We start from the raw sequence: 27643 nt of genomic DNA on the forward strand, positions 1-27643 counted from the left end.
CAGTTTGTTTTCTCCTGCTCTGGAGGGTAGGACTTGAAGCAATGGCTTCAAGTTATAAGAAAGGAGATTCCAGCTAAACATCAGGGGAAACTTTCTGACAGTAAGAGCTGTTTGACAGTGGAATGGTCTCCCTCAGGAGGTTGTGGAATCTCCTTCCTTGGAGGTTTTTAAGAAGAGGTGGGTGGCCATCTGTTGTGTATGATCTCGCTGAGATTCCTGATTTGCAGGAGGTTGGACTGGATAGCCCTTGGGTCCTTTCTAACTCTAAGATTCTATGATTCTATGATCACGTGGTTTAACCACTTGGCCTTGAGCAAACTCCCACTGACCATAACTGAACTGATGGAAGTCTCTGGACCACCTTTGTGGACACAACCGCGTAAATAACATTATAGAAATACCCCTTATGGGGGGGGGGGAGAAGGTTGTGTGACCTTTTGCTACCCAGGCCTGTGAAAAAAAGAACAATGTTGGGCTCCATGTGTTGTATTCAACTAACTTTCATTCAGAGTACACTCACTGAAATTTAGTTTGCCATTTTCATCTTCTCTTTATGTAACTCAACACACACTGAAAGCATAAAAAAATAATGATTTTTTAATTATTATTATTATGAAGTACAGCAAAAAAACAAGGGTGTTTGCTCAAGATAAAGAGAACAGGGAAGCAATGAACTGGGAGAAATCAGCAGGTGGACTTTGGAGCCTCTCTTTATTATAAACGCAGAGCAGGGTGTGCAGCAAGTTGATCTCTAGCAATCGGTGGGTGATTTCCTAGAGGTCCCGCCAGAAGGAGCTGTGCAGGCCAATTGCTTTCTGCCCACATCACCCCCCTATTGAAAGCTTAGTGAGGCGGGGCGGACAAATCCCTGCCTTGTTTTCTGGCAACTTTAATTGCAGAATAAGGCAGTGGGATTCTGGGCTGCACCACTGGGCTGGGTCTTCTCCAGAGAATCATAGAATCATAGAGTTGGAAGAGACCACAAGGGCCATCGAGTCCAACCCCCTGCCAAGCAGGAAACACCATCAGAGCACTCCTGACATATGGTTGTCAAGCCTCTGCTTAAGACCTCCAAAGAAGGAGACTCCACCACACTCCTTGGCAGCAAATTCCACTGTCGAACAGCTCTTACTGTCAGAAGTTCTTCTAATGTTTAGGTGGAATCTTCTTTCTTGTAGTTTGGATCCATTGCTCCGTGTCCGCTTCTCTGGGAGCAGCAGAAAACCAACCTTTCTCCCTCCTCTATGTGACATCCTTTTATATATTTGAACATGGCTATCATATCACCCCTTAACCTCCTCTTCTCCAGGCTAAACATGCCCAGCTCCTTAGCCGTTCCTCATAAGACATCGTTTCCAGGCCTTTGACCAATTTTGGTTGCCCTCCTCTGGACACGTTCCAGTTTGTCAGTGTCCTTCTTGAACTGTGGTGCCCAGAACTGGACACAGTACTCCAGGTGAGGTCTGACCAGAGCAGAACAGTGGCACTATTACTTCCCTTGATCTAGATGCTATACTCCTATTGATGCATCCAGAATTGCATGGCTTTTTTAGCTGCCGCGTCACACTGTTGGCTCATGTCAAGTTTGTGGTCAACCAAGACTCCTAGATCTTTTCACATGTACTGCTCTCAAGCCACTGGCAAGGGCTTCCCAGCCTTTGCTCTAGTGAGAAGAGAGCCTACCAACCTTTAGGCAAATCAGTTTGTTGTTGAACTGCTCTTGAGAAAAGTAATCTACCATTTCTTCCCTGGTTCCTAACCCCTTTAGAATGTAACCCTGCCCTTTGGGGCAGCAGATAAGTCTTTTCTATGCAACAGACCCTCAGGTGTTTAAAGTATGCTATCAAATCCCCTCTCCGTCTTCTCCAATAGCAGCCGGCGGGGTTAGGATTGTCTTACACTTGTGTAGGACCCTGGCTGAGACACATGCCCGACTGGCATGTTCTCTCCCTCCTGGTCGATTGTTCAGGAGCTTCAAAAGCTTTCTTCAGCCCAAACATCACAGCGACTGATCCCAAGAAGCATCAGCGCACTTAGGGATCCCGCAGAGTATTGGCGATTCACGTAACAAACTCAATAGCTCAGTATCTTGGCTAATCTTCTTTATTTACATATAATACACTTGGAGCATTCTGCCTTAGCTCCTTCCTCTTTCTTCATCAGACAGCAAAGAGAAAGAAACAAAGGACAATAGTCCTACATTCCGGAACACAGTAGTTCAGAACATCCTGTCTCCGTCACTTCCCACTCTGTGGAATGAAAACATACACCGTCCCGTGATAGACAACAATCTCATGACTGCAAACACGGAGGAAGAATCCTAACAGCTGGCCCTCATCTGACCTAACCCTCTCCCAGTCAATGGCTTTGCTGCAAATTAGTGGGGAGAGAGGGGGTGAGAATGGGGGAGGGAGGAGGAAAGAGAAAGGAATTGGGAATGGGGAAAGGGAGGGTGATTTGGCAAGGGGAGCAAGCTGGGGGTACCATACCAGCCCATACTGCATTTTTGCGCTGTTGTGTTTTTAGTTGTTGCACACCACTTAGAGACTTTTTATAATGAAATTGCCATACGTACATAAGTACATACATACATACTATTCCCCCCTCCCCAGTGTGGTAACCAAATACTTCATTATATGCCCAAAGAGGGATGTTCTCTTGCCTGAATTGGCAACAGAGAAGCCCTTGTACAGATCACATCCGTAGGCTAACCAGATCCTGTCCTGAAAGGAGCATCTCAGAGAGACTTCTGGAGGGGACAGCCCCATCGGTTGCTTGTGCGTTGCGGCCACAGAGCAGCCTCTTCCTGCTACTCTTCAACTGTTGACGGTCAGGCCAGGCTGGGACCTGGCAATTTCTTGCCCTACGGCAGGACTAGGAAACTCTTGACCCTCTAGATACTGCTGAGCTACAACTCCCATCAGCCCTGGCAAGTATGGCCAATGGCCAAGGATGACTAAAGGTTCCCCACTCTTGCCTTAGAGCTTGGGAATCAGGGAAACCCTTTCTCAGCTGGAAATGCTGTCATTAAAGCACTATTATTATTATTATTATTATTATTATTATTATTATTATTATTAAAATTTGTATAACTCCCTTCATCTGAAGATTACAGGGCAGTTCACAGCATAAAAATGCACTCAAGGCTGCATCAGATATTGGTACTGTCTATCCTTCCCATCACGGCCGGTCTATTTATTCAGGCCATGTGGAAATGCCACCAGCTTCATAGATATGTGGGGAGAAAGGTTGGAGAGGAGAGGAGAGCCAAGGACAGAATCTGCTCTCTGGGGATCGTTCCACCCTGCCACTGTTCACATTCCCCTCCTGAGCCTGTAATAATAAGCTTATACTAAGTGCAAAAGCCCTCCTGTGTTTATCTGGAATCTCTTCCCTGTTTCCCTCTGCTAGCAATTACGGTGCCAGCTCTACTGAATGCAGCACGGCAACAGATGGCTTTGGGTTTTTATCTCTGAGTGCGCTCTTTAATAAGGGCTCTTGGCTCTGCCTCGTTGTTCCTTGCACATGTCTTCCCTGGCTACAAATCGCAGGCTGCCTGGCATGTTGTCCTTTTTCCTTTTCTTTTTTTGCTGCAGTTGTCAGCGAACAGATTTCCGTGAGACAAACGATCAAGCGAGGGTTTCAAACAATGGTGGTTGAGCCAGGAAGACCATGGCTATGGCGACGCTTGAGTGTGGACTCAGGGCCACATTGGCATGAAGAGATGCAGATCACACCCTCACCCCTTGGATTAAGAGGTGGTGAGCCCATCTGCAAGGGCATACTAGTTAGTTGTGCCCACTTAGGGATGCATACACACCATACATCTAAGGCACACGCCTTCCCCCAAAGAATCCTGGGATATGTAGTTTACCCTTTGCAGAGTGCCAATTCCAAGCATCTTTAGCAAACTACAGTACCCAGAATCCTTTGGGGGAAGCCATGTGCTTTAAATATTTGGTGGTGTGTATGCCATGTCTGACTTTTCCCAACAGATTTGCAAGTTAACTCCAGCGTTCAGTTTCTGCATTACCCATAGCCTTCTGGTCGGTCACTATTCCAGTGTGTGTGGCCTGTCTTGGAGGCACCTGATCTATTATTGAAACACACTTCCCCACTCTTGGTGTGATTCTCTCTATAGCTGGTCTTGCCTGATGCCACGCTGAGTCGTTCTGTTGCTCATAAATAAACAAAATTACTGAAGTTCTCCTGACTCCCACTGCTCCTTGGGATTAGGCAGGCAGTGAATAACTGTCCCAAACCCACAGGATATGGCAACTCTGGGAAACAAGATACTGTACTAGATAGGTGGGATTTCGGTTTGAACCAGCAGGGCTCTCCGTATGTGCTTAGTATGTGCTTTTAACATGTTTCTCTGCTGATATATGCAGTTTAATATGCAACTTTGCCTAATAAATGCATCTTTGCACATTAATTTCACTAATGCCTATATTTTTGGGTGCGCTTTCCCCTAAAATATGCATTTTTCATTTGGAGAGCAGTGTCGCAAAATTCAGAGAAATGCAGTTTTCAAAGAATGGCTGCATTTTGGTTGACTTGGTGGTTCAGGAAGTGGAGGTTATGCAAAGCAGACAAATGGTTCCTCCAAGCCTGCCTGGACGTCATTTGTACAGCCTTTACCTCAGTGCAAGGCATTTGGCAAGCACCTTCTCTTCTGTATTTCAAGGAACATTGAATTATATCTCTACAGGACATGATCACGCAATGCTGATGTAAAAAGCTCTGTGATGGTATAAATAAACGGCAGAAGCAAAGAGGAAAGGGGAGAATAACACTAGACAATATCAGATATTTTTATTCAGAGGCTTTTATACATAGAAACTCCTGCTTGTCAGCACCCTTGGAGTTATATTATTATACATTCCACGTGAACTAAGGTTTCTTCATTCTGAGCACAAACATCAAAGGAGATTCACAGCTATCCCAGGTAATAGAAATGTGCTTTTATGGGCTACTTTTCTGAACTTTGGCTGTGGAGCAGTGGGGGCAATAGGGGCCTTTGAGTTCAGAAAAAAAGGTGCATAATGTGAGGTGACAGAGGTTTGTAAAAATTATGCATTGTGTGAAGAAAGTGGATAGGAGTTTCTCTCCCTCTCTCATTAATGCTAGAACCTGGAGTATCCCTATGGAGCTGAAGGGCAGGAGATTCATGACAGACAGAAGTTTTCAAATGTCAGAACCTGTGAGTTCAGAGAGGCTTGTTTGGAGAAAGCTGGTGGTCATTTTCCCATCACTTAAGTCCAGAGTTTGTGGAACAGAAGTTTGTGTTTGGGAACCGCATTCTATGCCTCACTGTGTGATTCTTGAGAGATGTGACTGTTCCAGGCTTCCATTTATTTTCCTCCACTTCTTCAGTTTCCCCTTCAGCCTCCAACTCTGCACAGGAGAGTCCGGAACGATGCTCAGATTACAGAAGACAAGAGTTCAGTCTCATCTCCATCTTTTCTGTACCGGAGTAGATAATGGCTTCGCCAGCAACACATAAAGCCTCTCCCACTATGCTGGGAACAATATTCTGTTTTATTGCACACATCTCCCCATGCTCTAGGCAGCTTACAGCAATTAAAAATGCAAAACCAACCACAAAAGCGAAAACAGTTTAAACGACTCAGCGAAAACACTGGAGAAAAGAAAACCAATCAATAAAACCAATCCTTTGAAAGTTGGTTTTCAATATCAACATGTCCCTGTTGCCCAAATGCTTTGCAAACTAAGCAGACTCTCTTTGACCTTTTTGCCTAAAGTGCATGAGAGATGGACACTGGCAAACTGCTTTGGGGCTACTGTTGGAAAGGCCCTGCTCCTCATGTCAGATGTTCTAACTTTACATCATGGGGGGGGAAATATGTTTTAAAAACAAAGGTATTTGAGGATCAACTTAACTGGCAGTAAGGGGATACAAGAAAGGATGTTCTTTGAGAAACAGATCGTGAATAATGGCACTTAAGGACAGAGCAGAGAAACTTTGCAATTATTGCTTTTTATGAATAATTTAACATTCTAAACTTTTGAACAATAATGAATGGATTAATCCAACCTTGAAAATATGCCTGCAAAATGGAGCCAGTGCAGCATTCTACTTAAAGTGTTGGATTTTGATGGACGAGGGTTTCAACCCTCACTCATCCATGAAGCTACTGGGTGGCCTTGGGCCAATCACTACCTCTCAGCTTTGGCCATGGTGGGTAATCTCGGGCCCAGGACCCATGTGTGCCCCCCAGGCCTCACTCTCTGGCTTTCAACACTCTCCCCAGGCCCCACCCCTCAACAGACCTGTTCCATGCTCTCCCTGAGTGCCTACAGGAGGCATTTTGGCCCCTGGGGCAAATTTCAAAATGGCACCCCTCCCTTTTGCCTCTGGGCCAACCCACAACTGACAAGTGGCTCCTGGAAGGAAATGAGACATTTGGACTGAAAAAGTTTGCCCATCCCTGACCCAGCCTGCTCCACAGAGAAATTGTGAGAATAAAATGGGGAGATGGAACATGTATTCTACCCTCAGCTCCTTGGAAGAAGGGTGGAATTAATATGTAGTAATGTTTTTAAAAGATTTAATACCTATGCTAGTCATTGGTGGCACACTGAGAGGTTGGGAGAAGGAGAAGGAGAAGCTCTTTCCCAATACACTCTCAACTTACCTGGGGGTTACATTCCAGGGATTGTGTCTAAAGACAAGATTATGTATACTCAAAACACATTCGGTGAAATGGTGTGTGGAATTGCTAGAGTCTTTTTCCCCAGAAGCCCACACCCTTGCATCTATATCTATATCTATCTATAGCATATATATCACATATATATGTGCCAAACATTTGAAACTGAATGTGCACAAGTTAAGTGTGTGCAATTTGCAGACTTACTGTATACGAAGGCTCTTCTGCTGGGCTGCAATTTGTACCACAATAAGAGAGCAGGCGACACGGGTGGCGCTGTGGGTTAAACCACAGAGCCTAGGACTTGCCGATCAGAAGGTCAGCAGTTTGAATCCCCGCAACGGGGTGAGCTCCCGTTGCTCGGCCCCTGCTCCTGCCAACCTAGCAGTTCAGAAGCACGTCAAAGTGCAAGTAGATAAATAGGTACCGCTCCAGCGGGAAGGTAAACGGCTTTTCCGTGCGCTGCTCTGGTTCGCCAGAAGCGGCTTAGTCATGCTGGCCACATGACCAGGGAGCTGTACGCCGGCTCCCTCGGCCAGTAAAGCGAGATGAGTGCCGCAATCCCAGAGTCGGCCACGACTGAACCTAATGGTCAGGGGTCCCTTTACCTTTACCTTTCAGAGAGCAGGCAAGGGACTGGTTACAAGCCTGGAATCATCATGGGTTTAGTGGGTGTAGACAGCCCAGGTATAAAGCAAGAATGGATACCCTGCAGCCCTCCAGATGTGGTTAGACTCTATTCTCATCAAACCGAGCAAGAATGGCCAGTGGTCAGGGATGAGGGGAACTGTAGTCTGACAACATTTGGAGGTCCACAGATTAACCTGTTATAAAGGTTAATATCTCCTACGGCACTTCAGCTCAAAGCAATAGTTTAGGGGTCACCAACATGGCACCAAGTGTGCCCACCAGTTCTCAGTGAAATCTCCTCAAAAATCCATAACACACGAGAGACTGTTTGCTGTTCCTGTTTAGTTTCTGTTTGCACTGGCTCAGCCTCTCCTATCTTGAACATGCCCACATTTCACTGGATGTGAAAACTGGACACCTTCCCCTCCCGTTCTGAACAGAGAAGAGGTGCAAAGAACTTTCTGTGAACTTTCTGGTGGTGACTGATGAAGATTGCTTTCTCCGCATTGCTGGGGTGGAGGCGTGCCCACACAATTTTGTATTTTTGGCTCTTTTCCTGCTCTTCAGGATGTAGTAGCCACTTTGTGTTATGCCACCCTCCCACAGCAGACGTTTCGTTGCCTGGAACCCATGACACTTTCTCAAAATCCAAAATGTGCCCACTAGCTCAAAGAGGTTGGTGACCCTTAACCTCTCTATCCTGGCAAATCATATCCTCTGCACCATCGTGCATTCCATTCAGGTGCGCGGCAAAAGCAATTCATACCAATTTAGCACCACCTGCCAAAGTTAAAGGTGCTTCATGCTAAACAGCTGGGAGCTTAATCCGTAGTCGCAAATCAGCAGTTTTTATATGGTGGCAATAACAATCCACACTCACGGTTCCTTAAGTGCCTAAGAACCTTGGCACTGCACGAAGCAAAGTGAAAGTTAACAGACCCGGTGCTTGCAGGCATTCCGTGCTGGATTCATACACAGAAGGCCACAGGGAATGAATAGAAAAGTTAGAAGGGAAAACTTAAGTGGGAAAAGCCCTGGAAGAGAAAGACGGCAAGTTGTTTAATTTTAAAAATACACACAGAGGGAGTCTGTATCACATGTTGGGTTGAGCATTCCACATATAAGGAGCACCCAAGGAAAATGGATAGAGATAGGAAGCAGTGGTTGGGTCCATGAGGTGAAACATCAAACAAATCCTGAAGCATGGAGAGACTGAGTCAGAACATGAAGCGCAGAAAAGAAGATCATATTGTTGACCAGTGGAGAATAACTGGGGGAGCATTTAAGGAAGAAAGCTTTTAAGAACATCACAAACAGGGTCCCTTGAGAGCCAACATTAAAGCTGTGGAGAAGAGGAAGGCGATTCCTCTCAGGAGGTCACATAAGGAAGGGAATCACTAAGGGGCAAAGTGATGCCTGCACATTGTCCTTGAGGATGTGGGATATGAAATCACTCAAAGGATGCAGAAAACGGCTTTTCCAATACGGCCTTTTCTTTCTTTCTTTCTTTCTTTCTTTCTTTCTTTCTTTCTTTCTTTCTTTCTTTCTTTCTTTCCTTCCTTCCTGATTGAAACCAATGGCAGAGATGTGAATGGTGCCTTGGGTTCCACGATGGAAAAAAAAGTGGGGTAAACATATATAAAAGTGCTAAAAAGAGTACGAGCAGCGTCAAAGTAGGTCAAAGGGCAGAGAGTGAGCAGCTGCAGGCCACAGTAAGGTTTTCTTCTCCACCTACACTGGAGCTTCAGAGACACTTCCACTTAGTGAAGTATTTGGTCGCAGTCCATTGTGCTGAACGTCTGTGTCTTGTGTCGGCTGGGTCATCAGTTGGAAGCGCTGGCCAAAGGATAGGCGAAGATTACCAAAACAAAGTTGATACAAACAACCTTAGCAAGAACAAGGGACAGAAATGGATACATCTTCCCTTGTGTTACACATCCTGCACTACACTAAATCTACTATGGTGCTCTTGGGCCATTTAACAAATTCCACACCTTGTTATAGTCAGAGGTGGATTTAGGGCAGAGCGAATGGTTTGCTGGCACAGAGTGCAGGGGCCAAGCGAATGCCTTCCTGTCTCCTTTCCAAAGCCTAGTTAACCTTGTCCAGCTTTAGGAAGAAGGGTTTTGGACCCTACCAGAGCCTCACGCCTTCTTCCCAAAGCCTGGTCCTCGCTTACCTGACTTTGGGCTGGAGGGGGCGTAAAATGTTGGCCTTGCACGGGGTGCCATGTTACCAAGCTATAGACTCTTGAGCTAGAGTAGGAAACATGGTACTCTTTTGATGTTTTGTCCATGCTGGCTGGAGACGATTATAACCCACAGCATATGGGGGGGCACCAATTTGCCTACCCCATGCTCTACGTGGTTAATTGATGGTGGTCAATATCAAAACTCAACTTTAGTGCATATTAGAAAGTTGAAAAATAAAGCAACACAGACACTCCAATATCAATAAAGGTGCAAGTTTTGGAAGTGCCCATTGGGCTTAGGCCCTACTCTAACCAACTTAGGTTGAAGCCAATGACAGAACATAGAGGTTGAACCTTCGATTTGATGCAGGAGCAAGTCACATAATTGGGATGCGGCATAGAAGATGAGGCAGAACACAAGGCGGGGATACAGAGCATGTGTAGCCAAAGTGGTGCCCTCCAAATGCTGCATCCATAATCCCTGACTATAGCCCATGCTGGCTAGGGATGATGGGAGTTGTAGTCCAGCAACATATGGAAGGCATTGTGTTGGCTACCCCAGTCTACAGTCACACGCGGCAGGGGGAGTAGGGTTATGGGCACCCACCCACTGAGTGTTCCTGTGTGTGGGCTCACAGGATCTCCACATTTCAGGTGCAACGTTTGTGAAAGGCCTACATGTGCAAAGGTAATAACATGAAGTCCAACTTGTGCAGTCATTTAGCCACATAAAATATGGGAAACAACTACAAGGCATGGAACACTGGACTGCATGTGCCTCAACCCTAAGTAAGTGTGATAGCCCTCTCTGTATTAATTGAAGCTTAATCCAAATGTGATCCTGGTTAGGAAAGGGACCAATCTGAGAACAGGAGTTCTACCTTCTTTGTATGGGGTAGCGCTCTCCTGGAAAACCCAATTTTGTTCCTTGGTGCTCATGTAGCACGTACTTTTGCCCACCTTCAAGTACCAGCTGCACTCATTTTGAGGAAGATCAGACTTGCCCATGGTGAAGCATTCCTTAGTTACATCCAGACCAGATTACTGCAATGGGGGCTGCCTTTAAAGATTCTCTGGAAACTTCTGCTGGTTCAGAATATGGCGCCAGGGGAGGGGTTTGACAGGGTAGATTGTCCTTGGGGACATAACACCATTGTTCCATCAGTCTCTGGTTTGTTTCTGGAGCACCACTCAAGATGCTGATTATCACCTTTATAGCTATGGAGGTTTTGGACCTAGGATATCTAAAGGATTGTCTCCATCCATCCATCCATTTCTAACAGCATTCATCAGGCTGATCTCAGGGCAGAGTATAGTACCACCAATTCCAACCAAAACAATCCAGATAAAATAGCAAGTCCTTAAAACACAGCTTTCCTGCCACTAACTATGGTCTGCAGGGATGTCCTAACTGGATGGGTCATGACCTTCTTGCTTGCCATGCCTGGATTTGAGACTCCCAAACTCAGAAGGTCTGCTGGACCACCTAAATAAGGCAGGTTGTTTTTCCCCCCAAGCAGGCATTTGACATGCCAGACCAGCGGAATTTTGGTGCAATGACCAGTTAAATTATTTTTTTGTGCCTGCCTTTGCTTTTAATGGTTTCCTGTGCTGCTTTCCCTTTGATGGATGACTCGTGGTTGTTTTGAACACTGTGTCTGCACTGGAAGAGGAGGGTGTAGATCCCTCCAAATTAATGAATTAAATCTCATGCATGGAAGCCCGGCCATCCTATACAGTAGGTGAAGGTTTGCCCAGTCAATGGGGCAGGCAGCTGCGATCTCTTTCTCACCCCGCGGATTGGAAGAACTTGCCCCCACCGTCTCAGCACTGTTATGCAGAGATGTTATTGAACAAGGCAGGGATGTGGTGCCTTCAGGAGAGAGGAAGAAGCCCTCTGTTTCCAAATCAGAAGGCAGCTGAAATGCCTTTTCCTGGATGAGGTCTAGAAAGCATTTAGCCTAGCGTTTCTACCATTGGTGTGTGTGTGTGTGTGTGTGTGTGTGTGTGTACCTCTTTACATTTATGCTCAGTAGGACTGAAATGGCCTATAATCTTTCCTGTCTGTCAGAACCACTTTATTCTGCACCAACATCTAATTTCCCTCCAAGCCTCAGCTCCGTTACAAACTAATCCAGGATCATTGCAGACAAGAGGCCACAACATCGCACGCAAATCTCCCTGCTGCCACCTGCTGTTTGCTGCCACGATGGAGAATCCAGCGGAGAACGGAGGGAGGAAAGCGGGCATTGATTGTAGGCTGCCTTCCTATAAAAATAGCATCCCGCTGCGCTGTGTAGGAGGGTCAGAGTGCACAGGGGGAAAGAAGGATCCCACACTTCACATTCTAAGTGTTTTACTTGAACAAAATGCATAGATATTGTCAGGGAACTGCCATCGGCTCAGCGGGGAGAGGGGGAAAGTCGGATGGATGACAGAGAGCCCCCAAAGATCGTGGGAAGCAGCTCCTCCTTAGTTGAGGAGAGTAACCACACCTCCAGTGGAGAGGAGCTTCAGGGCTCGGAGGAGGCGAGGCGGTGCCAGGACACCTTGCCTGGGCACAGCGGGGAGGAGAGAGAGAGGTCCTCCGTTACCCACGCCCTCCATGCGCAGTAAGGTTTCGCGCCGAGAGGGGAGGCGCAGACTGGGCGTCAAGAAACTACTTTGCTGGGGAAGGTTTAAGGACCGCCCACTCATGGATTCTACCAGTGAATGAGCCAGCCACGGGAGAGTGGCGCTCTGCACAGATAAAGATTATTTTGGCATCAAAAGCAAAACAGAGCAGGGAGGTATTTGCCTGCTTGCTCTCAAGCAACCCCTTGGAACCCTAACGGATATGAACCTTTAAAAAAATCCTTTTTCAACTGGCCTTTTAAGAGGGGTGTGTGTGGGTGTGGGTGTATTCTAGTCTGCATCTGTATCGGATTTGAAATTGTTTTTCTCTATATTATCAATGTTGATATTTTTCACTATTAAATAACTTTGAGATATTTCATTGGAAGAGACTCGTTTAATGAATGAGTGATGCAGGAAGAGGACATCAAATAAGGATTTGGAATAATTCCATACAATGCCTTTCCCATCACAAAGAATAGCCTACTCTTTTGCCCCCATGATTTCTACTGCATTTCATCTCATGCACATCCCTGGATATGATGCATAATATTAATTTTTGGCTTTTAAGTCACTTGCAGGCCTGGCCCTACCATTAGGCAGAGTGAGGCAGCTGACTCAGGTGGGGGGCAGCAGCAATGCCAAGATATTGGAGATGTGCGCTGCATGGCCTGCGCTGTGTCCCCCTAAGGTAGTTTCCTGCCCTCAGCTGCAATTGAAGAGGCAGTCATGTTAAGAGTGCTAAGAATTTTGCTAGAATTGGAGAGGGAGGGCATCCCACCCTTTGCTTCAGGCAGCAAAATGTTGTGGGCTGGCCCTGATTGCTTGTGCCTCTGCAGTCATATTGTTTAAAATTTGCCCAGGACACACTTTGTACTTGTCAACTATTATTTTATTTTTGGCCTCTGCCAATCCTTTGCCCTTCAACAGAAATTATATTCTAAGCACAACCATGAAAACCTCCCTCAATTTACTCCTCATCTGCTTTTTATCACCAATTAATTGAGGGTGCTAATTTGGGCTTAACTTTGGATTTCATGGTTTTAACCTTGTTGCAAAATATAGTTTCTGCATTGCACACAATAAGCCAAGGAATTTTTCCTCTTGTTTTCCTCCTAGGAGTCAGTTCATTTGTTATCTGGATCCTGCCTTTGAATGCAGCATGAGATCAATTATGCGTCCCATAGTTGTGCAGATGTTCTTCTAACTAAAGAGGCCAGTGAAGCTTGCTTGGCCTGGATTTGGAAGTATGCAGTGCTCAGTAATTCCTGGCTTATCCTGTCCTTCACAAACACAACACAACCCTGTTCCCTTCAGAGAACACTGACCAAGCTGTGGCAGAAGTGGGATTGGCACTCTGGCCACAGGAAGAGGGAAATTTCTCTTTCCTTTCATCTTGCGGCCAAAGAAAAATACTGCTTGTCCTTTGGAAATGTAATTTTCCCAAGCACTAGAGCAGGCATAGGCAAATTCGGCCCTCCAGCTGTTTTGGGACTACAACTCCCATCATCCCTAGCTAACAGGACCAGTGGTCAGGAATGATGGGAGTTGTAGTCCCAAAACATCTGGAGGGCCGAGTTTGCCTATGCCTGGACTAGAGCAGTGTTTCCCAACCTTTGGTCTTGGGCAGCTTTTGGACCACAATTCCCATCATCCCTGACCACTGGTCTTCCTAGCTAGAGGTGATGGGAATTGTAGTCCAAAAACAGCTGTAAACCCAAGGTTGGGAAACACTGGACTAGAGGATCCTTCCGATGTCCTTTGTATTATACATGCATTGTGATTTGTGCTGATGTTGCTATCTGGGAGGGGGTGTCACATGGGACCCCCGCTTTCGACACTGTTTGCATACTGTCACACTGCTTCATTTACAGCCACTGCACATCCTGTAACCTTTAGCTGAAATCCAATAATTTTGGCCCCACTTTTGCATCACTGTAGCACCTCTGCACAGCAGTCCTGTGGTAGCATTGGGGAAACATCACAGAACAAAACTCAAGCAGAATAAACCCACCGTTAAGGCACTATTATTGTGTCAAGAACATATTGCAGAAGACACCAGTAAAAGCAAACCAAACTGGAGGGGCCGTAACACCACATCTAGTGTTGGCTTGGAAAATAAGCCAACCTATTTTCATTAACTTGGAAAAGTAGGTAGACTCCCCACCGCAAACCAACCTGACATGAGTTAGTGCAGTGTTTCCCAAACTTGGATGTCCAGATGTTTTTGGACTACAACTCCCATCACCCCTAGCTAGCAAGAGCAGTGGTAAGGGATGATGGGAATTCTAGTCCAAAAGCAGCTGGAGAAGTTTGGGAAACCCTGAGTTAGAGTGAGGAGTGGCTCACCTCTACTACTGTTTGCAGCAAGCAGCAGCAACACATCTCCCTGAACTTGCAGCAGAGATGGGGGGGGGGGGATTTGTTTGGTTTGCATTTTAACTAATTTGCGCCTCCTGACTCTATAATGGAAACACAGCGAGCCTTCAAAATGTGCTGTCCTCTCCAATTTGTGATGCAGCCCTTCGGCCAAAAAGTGTGCACAGAAATGAACGAATTAGTGAAAAATAGCATACAAAATTACATCGTATTAGGGGAAAGCCAATTGCAAAAATTGGACAAAATTGCATACAAAAATATACATACTGAGAGAAATGCACACAAAAATGCGGATTTAAAAACAAACAAACCACCAATTGGGGCAAACTGAATTTAAGGTCAGAAAAATGAAAAACGCAGGAGAAACTGAGCTTGACAGCTTTGGCCATCTCTACCTTGTGAAATTGACTTTGATAGGGAAGGATTGTTTATGATCAGGCTCAGCTCTATATTTCATCCTGAACACAACTGTGGAGGGTCATGCAATATATGAGCACATACCCTCCAACTTTCCTCGGATTAAAATGGAGACATTCTATTCTATATCAGTGTCTGTCCCTCCCCCAACCCCCTATATACAGTGGTACCTTGGGTTACAGACGCTTCAGGTTACAGACACTTCAGGTTACAGACTCCACTAACCCAGAAATAGTACCTCAGGTGAAGAACTTTGCTTCAGGATGAGAACAGAAATCGCGTGGCGGCGGCAGCAGGAGGCCCCATTAGCTAAAGTGGTACCTCAGGCTAAGAACAGTTTCAGGTTAAGAGCGGACCTCTGGAACAAATTAAGTTCTTAACCCGAGGTACCACTGTACTTGGACTGCTGATAGAATATAGGGAAAGACTGGGTCTGGCTGAGATGCCCCAAGAGCTGTTGCCAAGAGGGGTATGTAGCAATACCGTACCAGCAACTGTCTTGGTTATCTGCAGGAGCCTTAGATGATATATGGTAAAACTACAAGGCATCAGAGGAGGCACCCATGCCAGATGTTTACAAGGTGGCACTTTGGCACCAGCAGCGTAGTCTCCATGGTCAGCAGCTATAAGCACCCTTTTGCACCTGTCTAAGCTGGGCCCCCTTAGGCCCCTCCTGCCACCACCATCACCATACTCTGATGTGCTGAGCGGTACTCGCTGGCAGAGCTGAGGAGCGCAGCAGCAGCAGCAACAACTGGTCTCCTCCTCCTCCTCCTCCTCCTCTTCCTCCCCTCAATGCAAGTCCCACTGTGCTACCATGAAGGGCCAGACTGCCTCCTCCTCCTCGTCCCGCCCCCCCTTCCTCTCTCCCTTTCCCCGCTTGCAGAATTCAGGATTCTGCGTGACATAAGGAGAAGCTGTGAAGGCTTAAGGGTTTTCATGATGGTCCCAGCATTTTCAGGGCAGTTGGAGACTATGTGAACATGGCTCCAGAAGCAGTTGCTTGTCTGAAATCTGTAAGAGCAAGGAACTGCCTTTTTTTTTTTTTTTTTTGCTTTGTTTCTCCCGAGCCTAAAAAAGCTATTTTTAAAGTACCAATAACCTTGAAGCCAACTAGTTTCCCTCTTTGTGAAAGCATGAAATTCTGACTTGAGGTGCTAGTTTGAAAAATAATGCTCTATCTGTTCTCCGGGGGATTTGTATTCAAGCCTATCTTTGTTAGGATCAAGCAGATTTATTTCATTATCCAGGCAGTCTGCTGGAAAGGCCACAAGCCTGATTAACCCCAACCCTTTGCCTATCTTTCTTCTAGACACACTTATTTATTGTCCTCACATAAGATCAGCCTGACCTCACCAACTAGCCTCAGCCCTGCAGTAATAGTGTTTTTGCTCTGATGTGGACCAAATTATGCAAAATGAATAGGGAGAACTGTACAAAGAGAGAAGAGCAATTCCTATCAAAGCCTCTTTCAACTGCACAGAGAGATCTTTTCCCTATTTCTTCTAACGTCTGGGCATAATAAATGGAGGTATTGCATTGCTGTAACTACTCAGCTCCACAGGACAGGTGCAAAGAGTCCAAGGAAGCTTTTTCTTTGGAGGGCAGCAGCTGCCTTTCGGTTGAATGGGTCTCCGATTAGATTTACAGCTAGGAAGGATTTTTCTCACAGTTGACTGCTTTCCTCCACTTTCCCCTGTATTCTTCAGCTTGGCTCATACCTCGTTTCTGTTCCCTAGTTGGGATTCCCCAGAGCTACTTCCAGGGCTGATTTTAGGGAGATTTTGTGAGGGAAAACAATATGCTCTCAGCCAACCCCCTCCTCCTGTCTTGGAAACCACTGTCCACTTGCTTGCCCTTGCCCTATGTGCCCAATCAACACAATCTACATGCAGGCGCAATCTCAGATTGCTTGGGAAGGACGCAGGAGAGGAGAGGACGTAGACAGCTGTGGGAAGACCTTCAGTCTTCACAAATGGCCTCATAGGGGCAAGACCAACCGAAAAAGAGTTGCTGCCCTCATCAGGCCTCCTGCGCAGACCATGTTTTTCTAGCAAAGAGTTAACTTCATCTACTTTGTGTGATTCACTGCTGGCTCGCTCATGACACCCTGACTGCTTTCCTAACCAAGATGTACTTGTGGAACATTTTGGTTTCAGTTTGGATGGCCACCTTGCATCTGCTTTACTATCACTAATCTCTTTATGAGTTTTGGAGGTGTTGGGTGGGGGGCAAAACTCAGGAGCTGAATATCTAGTTAGCCTGCTGAATGTCCCTAGTTCATTTTCCGGCACCCTGATCAAAATAGCCCTGCTGCAGGGATGAAGGAGAAATATGATTCAGTTCGTCAAGTTAAGCCAAATTAACCAGAAGTAACATAACCCCCTGGCTAAATTTGGCATAAACAAAGCACTGATTGGAATCTGGTTTTGTATCAACAGTCTCTTTCTCTCTACAACCACCACCTCACATGTGAATGCAAGATGCAGCATTTGAGGAAATATATGGATCTTGACACTATTGAGTTTGGAATTCGTCTCTCCCCTCGGCTGGTGAAAGGTAAATCAAAGTTAAGCAGAATTGTATTAAATTATTCTCTAAGCAGGGTGTAGATGATGGAGTCAAGATGAAGGTGTCTAAATTTCAGGACAGTGTCTTTGAATCCTGAAAATTAGTTTGGTTTTTGGTTTTTTTATATATATAATAATTACTGGAGAGTTTGATATGAGAGGCAAGAATACCATTTCATCATTCTCTGGGAGAAAGGAGTACCAAAAGCCCCACAAGCAGGCAAACTACCTACTGTCGAACAGAAACTATTGAGAAGCCAGAGCAGTCATGCCAGAATTGGTGTTCTATGTTCAGACTACCTTGCTTGGTCAACAATTTGTCCAGTTGCAGTATCTGAACTGTCTTCAGATACAGCCCAACATAAAAGTTATCTGAGTGTAGGCAACAGAAGCTGTCCTATCCAGTTAGGGGTACTGAAGCTGATGGATTGCACTCTGTGTTGCAGAGGCCACTTGGGCCTCAGGGGGAGGTCAACCCTATCTAGAAGAGGTTGACCCCCCACCTATGCAATCAAAGAAACCACTCACTAACAGTGCCTCATTCTTATCTGGGTCGAGCTTCAGCTTACTGGCTCTCCTCTAGTCCATTGCTGAGAGAAGACATTGATCTAGCACATCCACTGCCTCACCTGCAAATGTGAAGAAGATATAGAGCTGTGTGTCATCAGCATATTGCTGACAGCAAACTCCAAAACTCCAGATGACTCTGCTCAGCAGTTTCATGCGGATGCTTTAACCAAATGTGTGTATACCTGGCCATACTGAGATAATTTATTGGCCCATCTGCCTCCATTCCTGTAGCTAGCTGGTTGTGGTTTTCCAAGGTCTCAAACAGACATCTTTCCTGGTCCTGCCACTTTTAAACACAGAGGCAAGGATTTTTAAAGGAAAAGGAAAAAAGGTTCCAAAATCTGAGATCCTCTGGACAAGGAATTCTGTCTTTGATTTAGTAAATTCGACGTGTGCACAGTACAAACATGGAAATACAAAATATATAGCCTGAGCATCATTTCCTCCAACAACAAATGAATTTTCATTGAGTTCTGGGCCATTCAGAGTATATGAGCCAAGCCTGATGAAGGTTAAGAAATGATGTCTATCAGCCTGCAACAGAGTGCAATCAGTAGCCTAAAGGTCAGACATTCATAACACATACAATCCCCTGAGCCACTTAATCCTCCAAGAAGGAAGGGCTTTCTATTGGATAACGGAAGGTCTTTGCCAAAATCAGAAAGAAGCTTAAAGAATAGCTTTGAGGATATGAAGAGGGATGATAGATGATGAGGATAAAATGTGTCTGAGAAGGTCTGAGAAGGTCTAAAGAGCCATGCTGCATTATCAGCACATGTTTATCTGAACTTTCTAGGCTGCAAAAGCTAGTGTAAGGTAATGGCTGAAAGTTGTTGTTCTAACAACAAATCTTAACATCAATTCTCACTCTCACTGCGAACTCACACAATAACCTTATTATTTCATACCAACCACTGTATCTGCAATAAGTATACAATAATATTGATCTGCCTTAAAGGGCTGTAAATATTTCAGAGACATTATTATCACTGTAATATCACAATCAATGGGAAGCTCTTTGAAAGCTGAGAAAGAACCCTAGAAACCTAAAGTCAATTTGTTCCAATATGAATCTGCTGCACAACTGAACTCGTTGAAGTTGAGTTCAGTTGCTGTTGTCTGCAAAGGTCAGGTGTCTAGCTACCAGTGAGAGGGCCTTTTCTGGGGTTGTATTCCAACTATGGAACTCCCTCCCCAGAGAGATCTGCCTGGCACTTTCATTATTATCCTTTAGGCTGGGAATGAGGACCTAAGGCCCTCCAGATGACATTGGACTTTCATGAGCCCCAGGTAGCATGGGCAGAAGTCAGGGAAGATGGGAGTCAGATTCCAAAAACATCTTGATGGCCACAGGTCCCCCATTCTTGCTCTAGATGCCAGGCAAAGTCTGTCCTGTCCAGCAGAGCTTCTGGAAGTTCAAGGCTGCTGCTTTCATTGTTATTTATTACACTACGCTTCCAGATTTGATGTCTTTTTTCCCCTGGTTTGCTCTGTGGTTTGGGCTCAGTGTTTCTGCTGGATTTCTTAATTGCTGCTTTTAAGAATAAATAAATGCTTTTATCCTGCTTTTTGCTTTTCTTTTGCAATGGTTGTTTTGTTTTTATGAAAATGTGTTTTGCTCAACCTCCTTGAAAGGCGTGTGTTTGACAGAAAGGGAGCACATAAAGCCCATAAATAGACAGATAGCATTTCCATACTGTCCAACAACAAATACATCGTGCTGAGTTTTCTGGTGGCGTGTCTCTGCACCTGAGTCACTGCTGTGGTGAAATGGCTGGTTATTTGTTTGTTTGTTTGTTTTGCTCCAGTGAGGTCCCCACTCAACATCAAGGAAAGTGGCGATACAATTTGCCCTTACCTGTTGGATCGTTCCCTTTGCAGTGAAGAAGAAGTACAGCATATATCCTGGGATCAAGACCATAGATGACAAAGCCATGGTCCAGCCAATCCCTTGGCCCCAAGCAGGATAAACGTATTTCCCTAGACTCAGGGGAGTCATTTCAAACACACTGAAGAAGAAAACGCCCTGAACAAAGAGAAGAAGAAAATGTTGCAGCTCAGCAACAGCACAGAAAGCAACAGATTTGTTTGAGGATGCTGACCTTTCTTCTAGACCAGACTATGCCAACCTGATGTTTTGAACTACAACTGTCATCAGAGGTAGTCCAAAATGTCTGAAGGGCACCAACGTAGCAAAAACTGGTCTAGACTCTCCATAGATGACTTCTCCACTGCCCTCAGCCCAGGGAGCTACTCTTAACGCGCCCCAGGGGTGGTTGTGTAATAGCACCAATCCAATCTCCTTTCAGTGTAACTTGTACAGTTCATTAAACAAGTTCACAGAGGATAGGAATATTAGTAGTCACATTTCAGATGTAGACAAAGGACCAACTAGCTAAGGCCCCCATTCCTACTCCCCATAGTTCCTAGCCAGTTTAATCACTGCTACAGCTGTTGTTGTTTTAAAAGGAAATGAAGGACTAATGACACCAGCACTTACTATCTTGTCTGGTTTGGCCCTTTAAAAAGAGACCACTGACCTGCAAATGAGATTCTTAGGTTTGACCATCTTACCAAGCAGACAAGTGGAGTGAAGAAGGCCCAGCAGAGCTTCCACCATCCACAGGGCTTATAACCAATCATCTCTTCAATGTTACCGTAAAATCTATTCACACCTGAAATCAGAAATATCTGTTAAGCAGATGGAAGGAGAGATGTGCTTTGGATTCAGATGAATCCCTAAGGTGATTGTTGCCACTTTTGGTGGTACAGAAATTGTGTGAGCAGACAGGCAGTCAGCCGAACAAGCTGTCAAAGTGCCATGGAAACCCAATTCTGACCCCGATGGCAAAGAGGGGCCAGCTTTCACTTACTTACCATAACACCAAGAGATGGAGATGGTCTCGAAGAAGACAAGGAAGAGCAGGCACATGCCACTGGCTGAGTAATAATCAAACAGCTTGAAAACATAGATGCCACCCTGTGGGGACACAATACGAGCCCTTAATGCACTTAGAGAGCAAGCAAAGCAAATGAAATTATAAGAATTTCATTTGAAGGGAGGTTTTTGCCTGGAGCTTCGCAATACTGTCTCATGTGCAGGTTTGATGGTTAAGAACAACATTGCAGGACAGAAGTTGTGCATGTTTTTCTTCCATTTCTTTAAAAATGGAAATACTAGGCTTGTATTGCAAAATAGGAGAGCTATCAGAGCTGGAACCTCACCATGTGAGAAGGATGCCCCCAACATTGACTCCCTTGCCATGATCTTGATGAAAACCCATCCCCAAGCTTCTAATTTTTTACTACTATTATTAAAATTTGCATACTGCCCTATACCCAGAGAAGCATGCTATGGGGAAGAAAGGGTGGAATCCCTCACTCCTTCTATGGCATGATCTTGATCCTTGATCTGGGCTCTGTCTAGACATGCCATTTTGTCTGAAAAAATGAAACCCATGAAATGCAACCACACATTTCTGGTATCTTCCAGTTTTACTCCAATCATCATGGATTTCCACAAAGACCTCTGGGATGGTAGTTTGACCAGGGTAGTGAGATTATAGGGCTGCCCACTAGCCCAAAGAAAAGGCCCATGTCTACTCTTTTACAGACATCAGCTATGTACTGGTCTTTTCCAGCATTTTCTACATGATTACGGTATTTACTGGGATGGAGAGCTAAATACCCACTCTTTTTGCAGGGTCTTTGGCTCAACTCCTCAACCCTCCTTTCCAATTGTAGCTTTATATGTTGCTGTAACTGCAGTTGTCCCAATCAAGAGTCAGTGTGGTTAAGAGTGGTAGACTCGTAATCTGGTGAACCGGGTTCGCGTCTCCGCTCCTCCACATGCAGCTGCTGGGTGACCTTGGGCCAGTCACACTTCTCTGAAGTCTCTCAGCCCCACTCACCTCACAGAGTGTTTGTTGTGGAGGAGGAAGGGAAAGGAGAATGTTAGCCGCTTTGAGACTCCTTCGGATAGTGATAAAGCGGGATATCAAATCCAAACTCTTCTTCTTCTTCTTCTTCTTCTTCTTCTTCTTCTTCTTCTTCCTCTTCTTCTTCTGACCTTTGACTTTCTCTTCCTATCTCTGTTTTCTCCATTGCACTGCACTGGGAGGCCTCCCAGGAGTAACTTTGAAGCAAGCGGGAGACCAACCTGACCCTACCATTTACCAAAGAAAGAATACCAGCAGGGAGCTTCATCCCCTTCTCCCTGCCAGAAAGAGCCCTGGGCTCTGTCTGCCTGGTGCTGTGGGACCCTATGTAGAAGCAATGATGAAAGCACACTCTGTCCCCATCCAAGAGTCAAAGAACAGGAGCCACCAGATGCTATTCAAGCAAGAGCTCCAGAACAGAAGGATCACCCTGACTTGAAATGGATAACAGTTGCTTACTTAGAGCTCCCTATTTTGTTTGGGCCTCGAATAACAGATCTGTCATCAAAAAGAGACTTAAAATACTGGCTCCACACCTGAATAAGCACTGAAACTAAGAGATCATCAGCATCTAATAGTAAAAGGGTATGCACCGTTTTTAATACCTGGGTGATGTTGGAGAATCCAATGAGGTAAGAGATGAAACACACCACTGCAATAAAGATTTTCTTCCTTGCTCTCAGCACATGTGGAAACTCATCCATCAGGGCTGTGATGAAGCCTTCCACCGTGCAAAACTGCAGGAAGAAATGAATAGGAATACATCAGCAACCTCCTTGTTGAATCTGTATCTCCTTAGCTTTTCACATCGGCCTTTGAAGTTCCACACAGTAGAATCCACAGTTCAGATGTAACATCAAACCATGGTTTGATGCTATTAGAAAGAGCGTTCAAAGGGCCACAAATTTGTATGCTCCCCTTCCTTTCTCCTTCCATTACATGTTCATGGCAATTCCCTTCCTTGCCTCCTGGTTTAAGGCAAACCATTGTTACACACCCAGGGCAGAGAGGGAGGGGGTTATTGTTTGGTGGGGGTGTTTTTATTCTTGTTTTTATTGCCTATTTTGTGTTTATATCTTGGATTTTTATGTTGTGTACCACTGTGAGATCTACAAATGAAGGGTGGTATACAAATTTAATTTAAAAAATAGTAAACTATAATTTGAATGAGGAGAATTTAGGAAACCTGCATTTTATTTTTATTTAGTTATATGGAGATTTCTACCCTACACTTCTAGCATCTTTGCACCACTCAGGGCAAGCCTATAAGATTTTTAAAATCACATTGTCTTAAAATATATAAAAAATATATTATAAATACAATAATTTTTAAATAGGTAAAGGTAAAGGGACCCCTGACCATTAGGTCCAGTTGTGACCGACTGTGGGATTGCGGCGCTCATCTTTCTTTATTGGCCGAGGGAGCTGGCGTACAGCTTCCGGGTCATGTTTAACCCACAGCGCCACCCGCGTCTCTCAATTTTTAAATACACAACACTAAAAAAATACAGTGGTGATATCCAATGTTAGTCGTGCATAGAGCAGACCCATTGAACTCAATGGGCTTAAGTAACTTCATTGATTTCAGCGGGTCTGCTCTAACTTGGGGTTCATCCACACTGTCACATGATTTCTAGTCACAGGCCCAAGAAGTTTTAGTTTTGTCCCACCACTTTCTCTGGGAAAATCTACTTTTACTTCCGAATTGGAACAAAATGTCTGTGAGATAAATTAGCCTCGTATAGCCAACATGCTTAAGTCTAATTGAAGCATGGAGGGGTTAAGACCACAGAGTAAACTGTCCTGCCATGCTTAGCTAGGTTACTTCCCCTCACCATGGGAGGAAGGGTTACCAAATACTTTGTTCTCTCAGGTTCCACCATTACCAGTAAGGAAATCTAAGATGGATGCTCCAAGCTTAGATTGTATGGCTTAAAGAAAGTCGTTTTTGTGTTTCTATACAAATAATTTAGAAATTTTTACCATTTTGGAACCTAAGTTATACTGCCTGTCTTTTCTTGCTGCTGTATGGAAAAGCACAAGAATCTGACATTTGAACAGTTTGTAAGTAAACCATTTTTAACCTACAAAATGTGTGTGTGGGGGGAGGTTCTGTATCAAAAGAAGCAACTTAGACTAGGATATTTTAAAGGTCTAACCACCTATATTTTCATGCTTACTTTGTTGCATGTTTTGTAATTTTAAATCTCTGCTGGGGCTCTATCACCAAAGAGTACTTGTCCCAAAACTGAACCTAGACATCTAGGAAAGTCTCTTTTTATTTTACCTATATTTTCCTTTTTATCAAACAAACCAACATCAATCTGCAGAAAACATTCCTTCTGATTCAGCAGTACATAGGAGAATTTCCCAGGTAATGCAATGGAACAAAACTAAAATCTCTCGAATTTTCAGTCATGGAACAAACAGAAGTCTGAATGAGCCCTTAGTTGAATATCAACCAATAAAAGCAAAGAACACAGGTAAAATATGACAGAATAAAAATGTATTTCCCAACTGGTAAAAGACAGCCAGAGAAGAGACCGACCATACTTCACAGGGCACTGTATTGGGGCAGACACTGAGAAGGCCCTGTTGGTTGTTGCCACCAACTGTGCCTTCAACTTCCATGGGATGCAGACAAGGGCCTCTCCATTTAAACTGAGGATTTGCCCATATGGTGTGTCTGTGTTTTACCAACAACAGATGTGCAATCCACAGAGAAGATGGCCTTAATTTCATTTTGCTTCCATGCTTGTTATATGAACAAATAATTTTTGCAACAATGCTTCATTTGCCCCCCCCCCCGGTTGTTTGATTGGCAAGCTGTTTGTCGGAGGAACACCCCCCCTCTAAATTCTTAACCCGAAAGGCTTCAGGGGTAAGCCTTTGTCATGACATATGTAATACTAATGGGCCTGGTTGAGAGGGGGCAACTCCAGACAGCTCTCAGATGTCACTCTTCAAAAGGACTCTTGAACGCCGCAACCCTGTGGGCCACTTCTGTGTGCAAACTGATTAAGAAGCAACACGAAAAGTCATTAATTTTAGAAGTGTTTGAGAGCTTAGCGAGAGCTGTCACTTTAAAAGAATCCAAGAGGCACCTTGGGGAAACAAGCAGCACTCGATGAAATCATGTAAAATTAAATGCTTTAAGAAAAATGGTATTTAGTGGAATAAAAAATATATATAATGAATTAAAGTAGCTGTTCAGTTAGCATTTGCGTCATTTTTAAAAGGTCTCTAAATTATGAACTGGGTCAAATTCAGCTACAACTGCAGTTCCTAGGAGTATTAAATTATAAATAGCCAACACAATATATGGAAAATAAATGGAGTTTGCGGGAAAGCAAGGACACACACACACACACTCCTCTTAAAGGCTGGGATACAATCTAAATTTGAAAGCCAATCAATTTGTCATGGATTCCATAATAGCTGCTACTATACACACCGCAAAAGCCTACCCCATTTAATCATTCAAACTGTGCCTATAAAATTAGAATGTGGAGGAGAAGAGCTGCAAGTTAGCTAAAACAGGTAATTTTCTATGTACAAGACTCCCCCACTCCCCACAGCAGAACATTTGACAAAAGGAGTTTATCCCCCTGCCTCATCTGCAGTGTGAATTGTACAGCCCAGGAGAAGTTGCATCACATGGTTCTGCCGCATGTGTAGATAGGTTCTGAGATGCAGCTACATTATTATATTTTATATTTCTAGTTGGCGTCTAGGGCTGATTGATTCACCGTTTATACAGGGCGAATAATCTCACCACAAAGCTATGTGAAGCAGTAGCTTGAGGTGGTAGATTCCAAAGGAAGCACCAATTTCATGCCTCCAGCCCTCATCCCTAGAAAACTCAATCTTAGCCTGTCATTGAAGAAAAAATGAGTTCCTGTCCAGAGCAAGAATGGAGAGTTATCATGCACTTACATTTCAGGTACATAAGCAACTATGAAGGCCTCACTGATTTTGCATTGCTTATTTATTTTAATGTCATCAAAGCACTGGAGCTCGAATTTCAGGCAAGCAAATTTAGGGGAAAGATCCTAAATATAAGGGTTCAGCAACGGGATGAGATGGCATGGGAATTAGCAGCAGAATTACAGAGGTGGGCTGTTGCCAATCAAAGATTCATGATAAGGGAGGCAGGTCCTTGGGATCAGAAGCTTGTGGATTCTGACAGAAAGCCCCTGTGGGCCAAAGGAGCTTGACCCATGCAAAGGGGATGATCCCCCCCCCCATATTTTATTCTTCCATTTTCTCATTTTACATAAATTTAAACAGAAAAACAATTTTTACATTGTCTTTTCTTCTTCTTTTTAAATGCTTTTTATTGAGTTTTCATAAGCGCAAACAAACAAAATAAAGACTCCAATATTCCACAATCATATGTCTACTTATTTTCTAAACGCTCTTTCGCGTGCGGACTTCCTTCCCTCCCTTCAACAGGTTTTTGTATTTTTCTCTTTTCCCGAAGATTCTTAATTACATTCTATACACATCACAAAATTTATTTTAATCCTACTACAGTCTTTAAACTTCTACAGTTATTACTTATATATTCAACAAATTTACTCCACTCCTTTTTGAACTTTGTTTCCTCTTGGTTCCGAATCCTATGTGTTAGTTTTGCTAATTCTACATATTCAACCATTTTTGTCTGCCACTCCAGACACTGTGTTTTCTTCAACTTCCTTCCCTTCGTTTCTGTGATTACTTATTTTATATCTTTTTTACTATTGCATATCCCGTTTATAACTAATTATTAACTGCCCATTGTATTTTCTTTTAATTATCTCTTGCTACACCAGTTTATGTCGACCCTGCTAAGAAGGGGGTGATTATAGAGAAGGGAAGGGACTTAGTACAGCCTGTTGCTACAGAACTTCCACCTGTAAAAACAGTGGTGATGGCCACCAACCTAGATGGCATAAGAGAAGTCCATGGAATATAAAGCTATCCTACCTCCAGGATCAGAGGCACCATGCCTCTGTTCATATAGTTGCAGGAGGGTGCTATTGCACTTATTACCTGCTTGTGGGCTTTAATCTGGGCTCTTCTTACTGCACAGCCAAACATGATGTTATTTTTAATGGGTTATCCTTACCTGGCTGTCAAGGCCAAGCATCATTAGCATTGAAAAGAAGAGGATCGACCAGAGTGGAGACATGGGCAGCTGCGTGACGACCTGCGGGTAGGCAAGGAAAGCCAATCCTGGACCTGTAGGCACCAAGGACACAATGAATGGTTATGGTTTTATTTTGTGATATGAGTCAGACACAAGTCACAGCAGGGTGAGCACATTAATGCATCTCTTAAGTGTTTACTGAGTTATGGTCAGTTGTACTTTCCACAAGCATTTTCCCTTCTGTCAAAATGTTCAGTGGTGTGAGATGGAATTGTCGCTCGGAGCAGGGATACTGGCAACAACATCTGGAAGTAATAGATCAGATACTTGGGTTTAATCTTAATTTGGGCTCTCTTTAAGATTTGGACTGATGGGATTCAATCTTCGATAAACATTTCATGTTGTAAACCAGGGGTCAGCAACCTTTTTCAGCATGGGGCCGGTCCAACATCTCTCAGACCTTGTGGTGGGCCGGACTATATTTTGAGGGGGGAAATGAACGAATTCCTATGCCCCACAAATAACCC

The 27643-nt window shown here is 44.4% G+C and overlaps 1 protein-coding gene across 1 annotated transcript in view; it reads right to left on the reverse strand.

Moving 5' to 3' along the window:
* Positions 1-8321: 8321 nt before the first annotated feature.
* Positions 8322-27643, reverse strand: part of LOC310658939 (sodium- and chloride-dependent GABA transporter 1-like) — a 50921-nt gene continuing 31599 nt past the window's right edge. The window contains exons 10-15 of the mRNA XM_083401501.1: positions 27096-27208; positions 22588-22719; positions 20922-21024; positions 20619-20719; positions 19903-20070; positions 8322-9140 (exon numbers count right to left, since the gene is read on the reverse strand). Coding sequence (XP_083257627.1) covers positions 9036-9140; positions 19903-20070; positions 20619-20719; positions 20922-21024; positions 22588-22719; positions 27096-27208 — 722 coding nt within the window. The 3' untranslated portion in view covers positions 8322-9035. The remainder of the gene's footprint in view (positions 9141-19902; positions 20071-20618; positions 20720-20921; positions 21025-22587; positions 22720-27095; positions 27209-27643) is intronic.

The sequence above is a fragment of the Podarcis tiliguerta genome (genome assembly GCF_965153285.1).
Source record: "Podarcis tiliguerta genome assembly, chromosome: 10".
Classification (NCBI taxonomy): Eukaryota; Metazoa; Chordata; class Lepidosauria; order Squamata; family Lacertidae; genus Podarcis; species Podarcis tiliguerta.